Source organism: Triturus cristatus, chromosome 2_1 (assembly GCF_964204655.1).
Source record: "Triturus cristatus chromosome 2_1, aTriCri1.1, whole genome shotgun sequence".
NCBI classification, from domain to species: Eukaryota; Metazoa; Chordata; class Amphibia; order Caudata; family Salamandridae; genus Triturus; species Triturus cristatus.
The window spans coordinates 1,171,948,709-1,171,963,306 of NC_140581.1; the positions used below are offsets into that span (position 1 = coordinate 1,171,948,709).

General features: G+C 48.6%; 1 protein-coding gene across 1 annotated transcript in view; it reads right to left on the minus strand.

Annotated features, from left to right (window-relative positions):
* Window positions 1-497: 497 nt before the first annotated feature.
* Window positions 498-14,598, minus strand: part of LOC146866548 (E3 ubiquitin-protein ligase TRIM39-like) — a 72,835-nt gene continuing 58,734 nt past the window's right edge. The window contains exon 6 of the mRNA XM_085636621.1: window positions 498-1,285. Within this exon, the coding sequence (XP_085492747.1) occupies window positions 771-1,285 (515 nt within the window). The 3' untranslated portion in view covers window positions 498-770. The remainder of the gene's footprint in view (window positions 1,286-14,598) is intronic.

Sequence of the window (14,598 nt, forward strand, 5' to 3'; positions counted from 1 at the left end):
AACTTTGGCGATTAATGTTACTGCTGGAGAGAGATGGGAGTTTAATTTAGTGGCTGTTTCCTGTGATGCTAAAGTAGTGCAGAGGATTAAGATGCCTGCTGCAAAGAACATGTCCTTGTGTGTTCAGACGTTGTCATGCGACAATAAAAATGGAAAGGTAAGGTTGGTCCATGGGGCTATGCATATTAAATTTACCCTTATTGCCGTTTCAATAGCTTGTAGACAAGCATTATTAATCTATTTACAATTGGTTTGATTTTTGTTGTAAGGATGCAAATGCCACCCACATGCACCCCAGCACACTACCCACATGCATCCCACTAACACACAACTTATAACAACACACCACACCATGCCACTGCCCCACATCACTGCACTAGACACCAAGTTTGCAGCATGGAGCACAGCAGCCACACTGCTCTACAACATGCCTTAGAAACATTGCCAAAGCCTATAGCTCTGGCTAAAGACTTATACGGTCCCAAAGGCGAAACCAATTGGCTATGCCAATGCTTGTTTAATTCTGCAATGACTTTATCATATGTTACATGCTGTTTGGTGTATGATTCACACTGCAAACATTTTCTGCCCTTGTTTTAAAAGTGTACAAAGAAAAGAGATACACAGTTTCACGTGAGGCTTCTGGTTGTCATGGAAACAGGTCAGAGGGTCAGTGTGAAGAAGGTCCTTTGGAATGTTGGTGTTTGAAGATTCTTTGGAATGTTGGAGTTTAAACCGTGGATGACAGTTGGGGGGGAGGGAGGGGGGGCTCACACCAGCCTCAGCTCCGCTCCTCCCCAGAGATAGAAGTACGGGAAGAGCCTCTGTGTGAAGGGCGCCTGCGGGAAGGAGTAGAGAAGCTCCATGGAGTCAGCATTGTACAGGGACAGCCGCCCCCCCTCGTAGTCCAGATACACCCCCAGCTTCAGGGGGTTCTCATGAGGGGTCAGAGGGGTCAGAGGGTCGGTGAGAGCCCTGTATTGACCCCGCCGCCCCTCCACAGCCCAGACTCCCCCCTCAGGTGACCATGTGATCCATCCCTTCCTGTCCACAGACTCTGCTGCGACCCCCACATGCCACCGCAGCCCCTCCTGCAGCAGCTGCACCTCCCAGTAATGTCTGCCGGATGTGAACCCCTCGCTCCTCAGCACACAGGGCCAGTGGTAGGTGAATCTCTTAGGGGTGTCCGGCAGGGGCTGCGCTGTGCCCGTGTATCTCACTCGTCTCCCCCCCTCAGACAGGAGGAGCCAAGGATGAGCCGTGTCGGGATCCAGAGTCACCATCACTGCAGAGAAGAGATTCATAATTAGAGATTTAATGACACAAAGAAAGGCTGTAATTACTGCTTCTGCTTTACATATGATTAATGTACACCACACCTGGAAGGAGCACGCGGCGCTAGAGAGCGCACGGCACTAGACTGCTCACTGCTGTAAAGCGAGCAGCACTAGACCGCTCACTGCACTAAAGCGCGCGGCACTAGACTGCTCACTGCACTAAAGCGCGCGGCACTAGACCGCTCACTGCACTAAAGCGCACATTCATCTACAGCACACACTACACTAAACCGCAGTACATAGAGAGGACAGGAGGTGGGGCACTGTACTAGCGACTCCACAGTATGCTGTACTAGTGAGTGCACTGCATCAGATGGCACAGAGTGATGGAGTTACTCCAAGGCATACTGTACTAGTCAGTACTCTATAATAGATAGTACAGAGTAACAGAGCTACTACAAGGTATACTGTACTACTCAGTACATTGCATTAGATGACACAGAGTGAGATAGGTGCTAGAAGTGTACAGTAATAGTCAATACACTTCAATAGATGGTACGGAGTGAGAGAGCTACTAGAAGGTATATTGTACTAGTCAGTACAGTGCAATACATATCACTGAGTGACAGAGATACTTGAAGTGTACAGTACTACTCAGTACACTTCATTTGATCGTCCAGAGTGACAGGCCTATTCCAAGATATATTGTATTAGACAGTACACCACATTAGATGGTACAGAGTGACAGAGCTACTCCAAGGAATACTGTACAAGTGAGTGCACTGTGTTATATGATAGAGAGTAACAGAGCTACTCCAGGGTATGCAGTACTAGACACTACTCTGCATTGGATGGTAAAGAATAAGAGTGCCACTAGAAGGAATACTGTACTAGTCAGTACACTGCAATAGAAGTCACAAAGTGACAGAGGTACTAGAAGTGTAATGTACTACTCAGTATACTCCATTAGATGGTACAGAGTGACAGAGCTACTCCAAATTATGCTGTACTAGTCCGTACTCTGTATTAGTTGGAATAGAGTGACTGAACTACTAAAAAGTATACTATACTAGTTCGTACACTGCATTAGATGGTACGGAATAGTAAAGCTACCCCAAGGTATACTGTACTAGTCAGTACACTGCATTAGATGGTACAGAGTGGTAGAGCTACCCCAAGGTATACTGTACTAGTCAGTACACTGCATTAGATGGTACAGAGTAAATTAGCTACTTCAATGTATACTGTACTAGTGAGCACACAGTGTCAGATGGTACAGAATGACAGAGCTTCTAGAAGGTATACTGTACAAGTTTAGTGACCCAGGTAGACACCACCCTTTAGAGATGCTTCGATTGGTTGGCATTAGTAGAATTAATGAGTGTAGATACAGATGTTATTCCAGGTGTAAAGGCCACAGCAGGTAAACTCATGCACAGATACCACTCTGCACATTTTGCTGGTGGTCCCCGTGTCTTTTAGACTCCCACAGACTTTGCAGACACTGCCTTTGGCTTTAGTTGTCCACAGACGCCGCCTCCCTATTCCTACTAGACCTTAGCCAGGATTTGGGGGTCACAGTTAAGTTTCTGATCAGAAGTGGTGTGGACGAGACACATTTGGTTGAGACATAAAGGCCGGAAAGCCGAGATCCATCTCTTGGGATGTCCAATCTCAGGTCCATGGTCCAAGGGCCCCTGTCTAGCCTTAGGAATGTCTGAGAGGGAATAAACATTTCTACCTCAGGTCAGTGCAGCTAGAGAGAAAATAATTTTAATCTGATTAACTTCCAGCAGGGGCCGCTCCCAGGCCTGAGCTAAGCTCTAGTGAAGTCAAGACTACAGGGTTGTGTGGAAGGGTTTTCACTTTTCCCAATACATTTATTTAAAAATCCCAGTATTTAGTGAAATAAACCACAGCACATCATTTGTGGGTTAGAAAGTTACAATGGGAACAAAGCAAGATTACAGTTTGGGTGTCTGATTTTTTACAGACATATTCGAGACCCGGGTATCCTGCAGAAACACTACAGGGGCTGAGCCAGAATATCTCACTGAACTCCACCGCCCTGTAGAAACACTACAGGGGCTGAGCCAGAATATCTCACTGAACTCCACCGCCCTGTCAGAAGCACTACAGGGGCTGAGCCAGAATATCTCACTGAACTCCACCGCCCTGTAGAAACACTACTGGGGCTCAGCCAGAATATCTCGCTGAACTCCACCGCCCTGTAGAAACACTACAGGGGCTGAGCCAGAATATCTCACTGAACTCCACCGCCCTGTCAGAAGCACTACAGGGGCTGAGCCAAAATATCTCACTGAACTCCACCGCCCTGTCAAAAACACTACAGGGGTTGAGCGAGAATATCTCACTGAACTCCACCGCCCTGAAGAAATACTACAGGGGCAGAGCCAGAATATCTCACTGAACTCCACCGCCCTGTCAGAAACGCTACTGGGGCCCAGCCTGAATATCTCACTGAACTCCACCGCCCTGTCAGAAACACTTCTGGGGCTGAGCCAGAATATCTCACTGAATTCCACCGCCCTGTCTAAACACTACAGGGGCTGAGCCAGAATATCTTACTGAGCTCCAACACCCTGTCAGAAACACTACTGGGGCTGAGCCTGAATATCTCACTGAACTCCACCGCCCTGACACAAACACTAAAGGGGCTGAGCCAGAATATCTCACTGGACTCCACCGACCTGTCAGAAACACTACAGGGGCTGAGCCAGAATATCTCACTGAACTCCAACACCCTGACAGAAACACTAAAGGGGCTGAGCCAGAATATCTCACTAAACTCCACAGCCCTGTCAGAAACACTACAGGGGCTGAGCCAGAATATCTCACTGAACTCCACCACCCTGGAGGTTTACCACATGCAGTATTAACACATGCAGTATTACCACATGCAGTATTACCACATACAGTATTACCACATGGTGTCCTACCTTCTCGTGGTGTTTCAGGAAGTTCCCGTGTTTGCCACCTTGAGCCCTGTGATCTCCTGTCGGCTCCTGCCTGTGTTTGTGTCTCCCTCCCGCCGCCGCGTTCTGACACATTCGCGGTTGCGGCCAGGAGGGGGACTACATTTCCCAGCAACACCTGCTGGAGGGGAGCGGAAGTCGACGCCCACTTGCCGCGCCCGGAGGCGCTACAAAATCAAGCTCACCCTCGGTGGAGCGGGGGTGTCCTACCTTCTCGTGGTGTTTCAGGAGGTTCCCGTGTTTGCTGCCTTGAGCCCTGTGCCCTGTGATCTCCTGTCGGCTCCTGCCTGTGTTTGTGTCTCCCTCCCGCCGCCGCGTTCTGACACACTCGCGGTTGCGGCGAGGAGGGGGACTACATTTCCCAGCAACACCTGCTGGAGGGGAGCGGAAGTCGACGCCCACTTGCCGCGCCCGGAGGCGCTACAAAATCAAGCTCACCCTCGGTGGAGCGGGGTTGTCCTACCTTCTCGTGGTGTTTCAGGAGCTTCTCGTGTTTGCTGCCTTGAGCCCTGTGCCCTGTGATCTCCTGTCGGCTCCTGCCTGTGTTTGTGCCTCCCTCCCGCCGCCGCGTTCTGACACACTCGCGGTTGCGACCAGGAGGGGGACTACATTTCCCAGCAACACCTGCTGGAGGGGAGCGGAAGTCGACGCCCACTTGCCGCGCCCGGAGGCGCTACAAAATCAAGCTCACCCTCGGTGGAGCGGGGGTGTCCTACCTTCTCGTGGTGTTTCAGGAGGTTCCCGTGTTTGCTGCCTTGAGCCCTGTGCCCTGTGATCTCCTGTCGGCTCCTGCCTGTGTTTGTGTCTCCCTCCCGCCGCCACGTTCTGACACACTCGCGGTTGCGGCCAGGAGGGGGACTACATTTCCCAGCAACACCTGCTGGAGGGGAGCGGAAGTCGACGCCCACTTGCCGCGCCCGGAGGCGCTACAAAATCAAGCTCACCCTCGGTGGAGCGGGGGTGTCCTACCTTCTCGTGGTGTTTCAGGAGGTTCCCGTGTTTGCTGCCTTGAGCCCTGTGCCCTGTGATCTCCTGTCGGCTCCTGCCTGTGTTTGTGTCTCACTCCCGCCGCCGCGTTCTGACACACTCGCGGTTGCGGCCAGGTGGGGGACTACATTTCCCAGCAACACCTGCTGGAGGGGAGCGGAAGTCGACGCCCACTTGCCGCGCCCGGAGGCGCTACAAAATCAAGCTCACCCTCGGTGGAGTGGGGGTGTCCTACCTTCTCGTGGTGTTTCAGGTGGTTCCCATGTTTGCTGCCTTGAGCCCTGTGCCCTGTGATCTCCTGTCGGCTCCTGCCTGTGTTTGTGTCTCCCTCCCGCCGCCGCGTTCTGACACACTCGCGGTTGCGGCCTGGAGGGGGACTACATTTCCCAGCAACACCTGCTGGAGGGGAGCGGAAGTCGACGCCCACTTGCCGCGCCCGGAGGCGCTACAAAATCAAGCTCACCCTCCGCGTCGCGGGACCGCGCGCGGGCGGCGCCGGGCTGAGCCCGGGCAGAGGGCGGGCCGTCTGTGGCCATCAGGGGCCAAAGGAGGCCGGGCTGGGCCACCCCTCTTGTTCCTGCCTTGATCCACTGTCTGGTAAACTGTACTACACTTGTGACAAACTGTCTGCTATATCTCACGCCGTGACTAGCGTGTTTAATCACTGTCTATGGCAATGTCCACACGTTCGGGTAGGGGAGGCACACTGGGCGGGGCTACTGTCAGCGGCACTCTTGACCACTTTATAATTCGCGCCTGCTCTGTGCTTGAGAAGGAAATTGCCCTTACAGAGCGGCGACTTTCCCTTGATGCACTAAAAGACAAGCGCTCTTCAATGGGCACATTTGCGCTAGCTGCTTCACCCGTCCAAACTAACACCCAATTGGATGGTACAACAACAGGGAATATGCAGCGTATGCCGATTAGTGCGGATACAAATTCTGTTAGTCCTAGCGATCCTGCTCCTGTAACACCGTCAGACCTTTCATATTCTCCTCTGTTGGTTGCTTCCCAAGCGGTACCCGATTCTGCCATTACTGTCACTCCATTTCCTGTAACCTTTGCGTCCACTGAGTCACCCACCGCAGCAGGCTCAAAAACTGCTTCAAGCAAAAGGAAAAGAGCGGGTAGTGGTAATAAGGAGGATCACACAAAAGCATCCAAGAAATGCAAAAGTAAATCACGCATTAACTTGGACAAGAAAGTGGGCCGAACAGTACTGCCTTCATTCCATCAGCAGAGGACAAGATCATCCACTGTATACCCGGCTAATTTGGCCTCTCATACACCTGCAGAGCAGCCCCCCCAAAATCCTGGACTTCAAAATGACCCCGAGTCCCAACTTCCACTTATTGGCCAACTTGAATTACTTATTAAATCTTTGTTACTTCCTATGACCGAAAGAGTAAGATTATTGACCGAGATGCTCGAGAGATTTGAGCAGGCCTCTCTGGACAACTTCTTTTCTCTTAAGTCCCTAATCAAGTTGCATTCAAAGATGGGTCAGGATCATGGTACTATTGTTGACCCCCCTGTAATTACCCTTAACGAGCCTATGGCCCAAGTCGCCTTGCCGCACCCAAAGGCTGCCTTAAGCTTAGGCTCAAAGACTGTAACCACTTCATCAGGCCCAAGGCCTCCATTACCCATAACCTCCTCGGGTAGCCTTTCTACAAATAAAAAATCGGATTCCGGCCCGACTGGTAGTTGTATAATCCTCGAAGTATCGGGACGCACTGTAGAGTCTGTACAGAATTCCTCTAAACCATCCATTAACGAATTCACACAAGCTCAACCTAAAGTTACCTCCACTTGCCCAGAACAGACTTTACCCCATATTAATCTTCCACCGGAGTGCCTACCCTTTGTTGCCGTTCTGACTGGAGTTCCTCACCCCAAAGCTGGCAAGCCAGAATCTTATATTGAATTACGCAATAAAACAACACACTGGTTGAATACCAACAGGCCGCTCCCAAACCATTTGGATGGCCATGTTCTTCATGTCAGAAGGGTCTCTCTTGGGTGGGTAACAAACCGAAAAATACGTCTGGTGACTGTGTTATCATAAATTTCAGGGATCCCCGGGTTATAAGGCTAATTTGTAACTATCAACAACTTAGTAAGAGTGGCATAGGATGTCTAGACTTAAGTCAATTCTACGTTGACACTGTCTATTCCCACTATCTACACTCTTTCTTCCAATCACCTTATGATGGGCACTTTAAGGGAGTTTGGAATACCAGTGAAAAAGCTTTTCCTACATTTGCCCCCAGTAGATATTATGACATTTATGGCCGATATGAGCATTATTGACACGGAATTTCTGCAGGGGTTGATATCCCTTTTTCTGCTGGTGTCCAAACTAACACAAAAGATCTAGCTATTGACCCTGATAGGGATCCCCTTCAAACCAATCTGAGTCCCCATGCTCAGCAGCATTGCTCTCAGCTTACTTCAATTCACCAGGCTACTAACCATCCTTTATTACCTTCTCCACACAGCTTGACCCAGGTTACTCCTAATTTTTCCAACTTGCCTATATTACAAGATTCAGCTATTACTATTCCATCCCTCAGGATTATAAACTGGAATGTAGCTGGCCTCACCAGCAAACTAGATCTCCCTCATTGGAATTCCTTAATAATATCCTACAGTATTTGCATCTTTCAGGAGACCTGGGCCACAGAGCCGTACCATATGGTTGGTTATACCACCTTTTTCATACCGGCCACCCCACCTTTGACAGGAAGAGGACGTCCTTCAGGTGGCCTGCTGATCTGGGTTAGTATTTCCCTTGGGTGTACCATTAGGCAGGCCCACGTTGTCTCCCCTGACATACTAAGGCTTACCCTCAAGGGAGCCCAGGGAAGGAAGTCTCTTGACATATTCAACGTCTACGCAAGGGGCCTTAGTGGAGGAGCCTTATCACCTGCACTTGTACTTCTTGAGGGCGAACTACGCAAGTGCCATCATGCATCTCACGTCCTGGTAGCAGGAGATTTCAACTGCTCCTTCGAGCCCCTAAGCTCAGTAGATCTTCCTGATTTATTTGAGGATGACGCCAAACGAGGCATTCCGATATTAACATTGCCTCCTATCAAGAGATGGACCAAATCTGTTGTTTTTTTGAACACCATGTCTTTGGAGTTTGGCTTAAGGGCGGCTAATGGCAGAACACCTTCTGACCTCCAGGGCGCACAAACCTATAATAGGCCTAATCACACCTCTAGGATCGATTACATACTTCTCGATCTTAAGCTCTGGACGTATATGGTAGACATGGAAATAATTCCCTCTTATGACAGCGATCACAATCAGCTATCCCTTTGTATCAAATCACTATGGGTGGATTTACATGGGTCCTTGTTTCCACCAGTAGCTAGTCTTTTCCAAACTTCTGAGGTTTATCCTGCTAACTGTGAGAGGCGCCTTAAATGGCGCAAAGTTATGCTGGATGATGGTAAAGTTGAATCAATAAGGTTAATCTTACATGCCACACAAGTCGAGCTGACTTCAATAAATATTCATGAGCCTGCCCGTGATAGGGTTCCATCTGTCTTCCAAGACACTATCCTCAAACTGGGTAACCTATTCCGCGTATATAACAAAGGTGGCCCATCGAATGGAGGGCCTAAGCCCACCCCCAAGGATGGTTGGTACACGCAAAGCTGCAGGATTATGAAATCTGCTCTAATAGTGGCTTTAAAAAGCGGGAATGCATCCACGATCCAGAAAGCTAGGAAAGACTATAAGTCTTCTGTCACCAATGCCAAAAAGTCTTGGGAGGAAGAGTTTTGGCAGACTCTAAGGGAGGCTTCCCTTAAGCGCAACTCTGGTGCCTTTTGGGACACAATTAGATCTAAGAACAGACCAGCCCACGAACTTCTGACATGCAATATCACTGGTATAGCATGGTATGAGCACTTCCTCAAATTATATTCCTCCAGTTCCGAGAATGTGGAGAAGTTCCTTCTTGAGGGGACGTCTCCCCTCGAGGATGCCATGAACATCGACCCCTTCTCAGATGGGGAGGTGTTCCGTGCAATCCAGTCTATTGTCCCGCAGAAAGCAGCCGGTCCGGACGGTATTCCCGGTGATGTCCTCAAACTTGATCCATCTAGCTGGGGGAAGCTCCTTTCCACCCTAATTAATTCCATCATTAATGGCGCTCCGGTCCCTGAATCTTGGAAGGGGGCCGAGGTTGTTCCCATTTTTAAAAAGGGTGCTCGAGACGATCCAGCTAATTATCGCCCAATTAGCCTGATCGACTCATCCCAGAAGGTCATTGGGAAAGTGATTCTGGAGAGGATACTAACCTGGGCGAATGACAACAATATCCTCTCAAATTATCAAGCAGGCTTTAGGGTTGGGACAGGTACTATAGAACAGGTCTTTAGATTGTTCCTCATCTATTGGAAGGTCGTCCTTCTCGGAAAGGGCAGTCTCTATCTTGCCTTCATAGACCTAAAAACAGCATTCGACCTTGTCCCCCGCGACACCCTTTGGCGCGTCCTGGCCAATATGAATATCCCTTCCTACTTGTTGGCTTTGCTAATTAAACTCCATGACGGCAATTATGCCCAAGTACGTTGGGGTCCACAGGGCCAGAAAACTGAGAGAATTCCAGTAAACAGGGGCGTCCGCTAGGGATGTGTCCTTGCTCCCACCCTCTTTTCACTTTATGTGAATGGAGTAGTGGATCATCTGCTGAAAGTCCCTGCTGATGCACCATCCCTGGCGGGCGAACGTGTTCCAACTCTCCTGTTTGCTGATGATACTCTCCTTTTGTCCAAAACACCCATGGGCTTGCAAACTCTTCTCGACAGTTTTCAATCTTTCTGTAATGACAGAGGTCTCATTATTAACACCACTAAAACGAAATACCTAATCTTGAATCCCCCGAAAAAATTAGGCCGGCCTCCAGTCTTGAATGCAGTCACTCTTGAAAGGGTCAAAGAGTTCGACTATTTAGGCATCCGCATCACAGACACTATGCGTTGGACATCTCATCTACAAAAGATGCTTCTAACCCACAAGAGGGTTACTGGTGCCCTTCTTAGAGAACATCGTTCCTCTACATCTAGGCAAATAGACCCAGCACTGGACTTATACAAAGCAAAGGCCGTGAGTTCGGCACTTTACGGTGCCGAATTATGGGGCTTAAACAATATTGAGGAACTTGCCAAATCCGATTCCAGTTTCTATAAGGAACTGATGGCACTCCCGCAGAGCACACCTACAGTGCCCTTATTACTGGATTTAAGGTGCCACGTGTTGAAAGATTTGGCAAAAGTACGCCCCTTACTTCTCTGGGCCAGGCTTTGGCGAACTCCCGAGTTAGCCAAGTATGCGGAGGGCTTATCCGAAATACTGTCTAAGCCTTGTTGGAACAAGATCAAATGGCTGAAAGACGTAAAGACCCTGCTCTATGATCTCGGCCTTAAAGACGCCTGGGTAAACAGAATTTCGCCCCCGAATGCTGAGCTGAAGAAACTCTACTGGAGTTGGGTTTTAGGAAAAAGGAATTCCAGCTCCCAATTCGGTAGATGTACTACCGAGTTTCTTCTGCTCAAAGATGTAGTCCGCTTTGAGCCTTATCTCGATACCATCCAGAAATCGTATGATCGAGCCCTCTACTTTAAATTTAGGGTTGGTTCTCTTCCGGTGCGCGAGCTGACCGCTCGCTGGAAACCTCCCTTCCAAACTTAAATCAGACACGCGATCTCTGTACGCTTGCGCTCTATCGAAATTTCTGAGGTGGTCCTGGCTCCTAAGGACTAAAGCCCTTGTAGCCCTCGACCAAGTAGCTTGACTGCTTTTATTATTTGTCTGCACCCTTATTTTATATTTTCCTATTTATAACGTTTACATGTATTTTTAATCTCTTGTATATCTTGGGAATATGTTGATGTTATCCTTATATGATTCGCTCTTTGGTATCACTTGCTTGTTATTTTATATTTGTATGTGCTTTTTAAGATATCTTTTATCGAAATAAAGCTTATTTCATTCATTCATTCATTCATTCATTCATTCATATTACCACATGCAGGATTACCACATACAGTATTACCAAATGCAGTTTAGCCACATGCAGTATTACCACATACAGTATAGCCACATGCAGTATTACCACATGCAGTATAGCCACATGCAGCATTACCACATGCAGCATAACCACATGCAGCTTAACCACAGGCAGCATAGCCACATGCAGTATTTCCACATGCAATATTTCCACATGCAGTATTTCCACATGCAGGATTACCACATGCAGGATTACCACATGCAGGATTACCACATGCAGTTTAACCACATGCAGTTTAGCCGCATGCAGTATTACCACGTGCAGTTTAGCCACATCCAACATAGCCACGTGCAGGATTACCACATGCAGTATTACCACATGCGGCATAACCACATGCAGTATTACCACATGTAGTATTACCACATGCAGTATTACCACATGCAGTATTACCACATGCAGTACAGCATAACCACATGTAGTATTACCACATGCAGCTTAGCCACATGCAGTTTAGCCACATGCAGTATTACCACAGGATTACCACATGCAGCATTACCACATGCCATCCAATCAAGAAAGGGGGGAGCTAGAAGAGATAGTCATCCATTCTTCTTCCATAGCTTATGTCATAAATCAAGAGGGGAATGGATCACTTGTAACTAGAAGTAGGGGTTCTTAAATCTTAATTTGAAACTATAACACCTGAATAGGTGTTTATGAGAACCCTCAATAGCGTATTTTAGGGTGGTATGGGCGGTTTATCTTGGTTCTCCGCCTTTAGAATACGCGCCAGCATTATCATTGGGTCTCTTGTTTGTCATGCTGCCTCCACCTGGAGGGAACCACTGTTTCTTAGTAGTGATCAGTAATCTTGGTGCAAAAGTGATGATGGTGAGGTTAAAAGTATCACGCCCACAATGCCCTCAAGGAGTAAAATTTAATCTGGTGGGTGTGTGGCGAGACTATTAAAAGTGGTGGTGCTGTGGGTTAGATTATGTAACCAGAGCACTTTAGCACAAGTCGTGCTCAGCCCGCAAAGGAGGCGAGACGCTAATGCTGGTAAGGCAAAGCCGAAATACGGACGCGTTTCAAGGTAACAATAATCTTGAGACATTGCTAGCTATCATATTTATGAAGACAGCCTTATTTCAATTTCTAGAACTGGGCATCACCAGCTCACACTACGAATAGGTCCTGAAGAATGCCCCACGACCCCCTCCTGGGGCACTAGATGGGCAGAAACATGTCGACCTTTTGATATGGACACCTAAAGTGCTCTGGTTACATAATCTAACCCACAGCACCACCACTTTTAATAGTCTCGCCACACACCCACCAGATTAAATTTTACTCCTTGAGGGCATTGTGGGCGTGATACTTTTAACCTCACCATCATCACTTTTGCACCAAGATTACTGATCACTACTAAGAAGCAGTGGTTCCCTCCAGGTGGAGGCAGCATGACAAACAAGAGACCCAATGATAATGCTGGCGCGTATTCTAAAGGCGGAGAACCAAGATAAACCGCCCATACCACCCTAAAATACGCTATTGAGGGTTCTCATAAACACCTATTCAGGTGTTATAGTTTCAAATTAAGATTTAAGAACCCCTACTTCTAGTTACAAGTGATCCATTCCCCTCTTGATTTATGGCATTACCACATGCAGCATTACCACATGCAGGATTACCACATGCAGTATTACCACATGCATCATTACCACGTACAGGATTAAAACATGCAGTATTACCACATGCAGTATTGCCATGTGCAGCATAACCACATGCAGTATTACCGCATGCAGCAGCCATGTGCAGCATAACCACGTGCAGTATTACCACATACAGGGTTGTCACATGCAGTATTACCACATCAGTTACATCAGTGTAGGTACATGTGTTAGGTCAGTGTAGGTGCATGCGGTGGGTCAGTGTAGGTGAGTGCGCTAGGTCAGTGTAGGTGCATATGCTAGGTCAGTGTACGTCCATGTGCTAGGCCAGTGTAGATGCATGTGCTACGTAAGTGCAGGTGCATGCACTAGGTTAGTGTAGATGTATGCACTAGGTCAGTATAGGTTTATGCACTAGGCCAGAGTAGGTTCATGCGCTAGGTCAGTGTAGATGCATGAATTAGGTAAGTGCAGGTGCATGCACTAGCTGTGTAGATGCATGCGTTGGGTCAGTGTAGATGCATGCGCTTGGTCCCTGTTGGTGCTAAAATTCAGGAACACAGGGTGCATATTCTCAAGGAGCTATCACCGAGTTATCTGCACTTTATCGCAGCCAAAGTCACGATAAATGTACCGCCCCATTCACAAGCTGGTGCAAACAGCCGATATCACCAGTTTTCCGGCGATAGCATCCTCAAAAAACATCGCCACAGATCACCCCGGCAACTATCGCTAATGAGAGGCAGAGTAGGCCATCCAGTGCACAAAGCCGCAACAACACCACACCGCAACATTGTCAACGACCAGCCAGATCTGCGATAAGATCACAAAACATGCGATAAGACGCGTTAGCAGCAGGAAACTAACACCTGCTCCGACCTGGTGCACAGTCGGACTACAACCTGCACCAGAAAAAAGCCCAGCCCAGAGCCACACCTGAAGAACAAAGATGCCATGGAGCCACGGAACATGCGTGCCGGACACCCAAGAGGGCCACAACACCCACCCCCCCCCTCCCCCCCGGGACTCACCCCGGGTACCCCCCAGCTCCCCCTGACCAACACACTGCACATCAACGGCACGAAACATGAACAAAAGCACCCGCCTGATGTCACACATTTGCAACATACATGTGAGCACTGAAATCCTGATTCATACATCCACCCTTGAAAGACCAAACAAAATGTCACATCCAAAATTGTCACCAAACAACTATTTTGAAGAGTCATGGTGGGGTATCCCTGGACAATCTGTGACTCACAGCCTGCAAGACAATATCCAAGATAAGAAGGTGTGTCAGGCACTCATCAAAGGACAGGGAGAGAGAGAAAGAGAGAGAGAAAGAAAGAGAGAAAGAGAAAAACTGAACAAGGAGCGCAAGGCCAATCGGGCCCTTGGCTCATGCAAACATGCCAACAGCTGCGTGTGTCTCAAAATCTGTGCCCCCAAATCACAGGCCTGGCATCAAAGTCAGCGCGAAGTCCACATCACATTCAAGAAATACAAGCAGTAGTCAGATTCATATCAGGAATGAAAGCCCCTTTGTCTCAACACACAAGGCTGAAGGCCAACCGAACCCCCAACCTTGGTCATGAATGTGGCTGGCACACCCTGCGTGAGATACCATGCCAGCCTCCGAC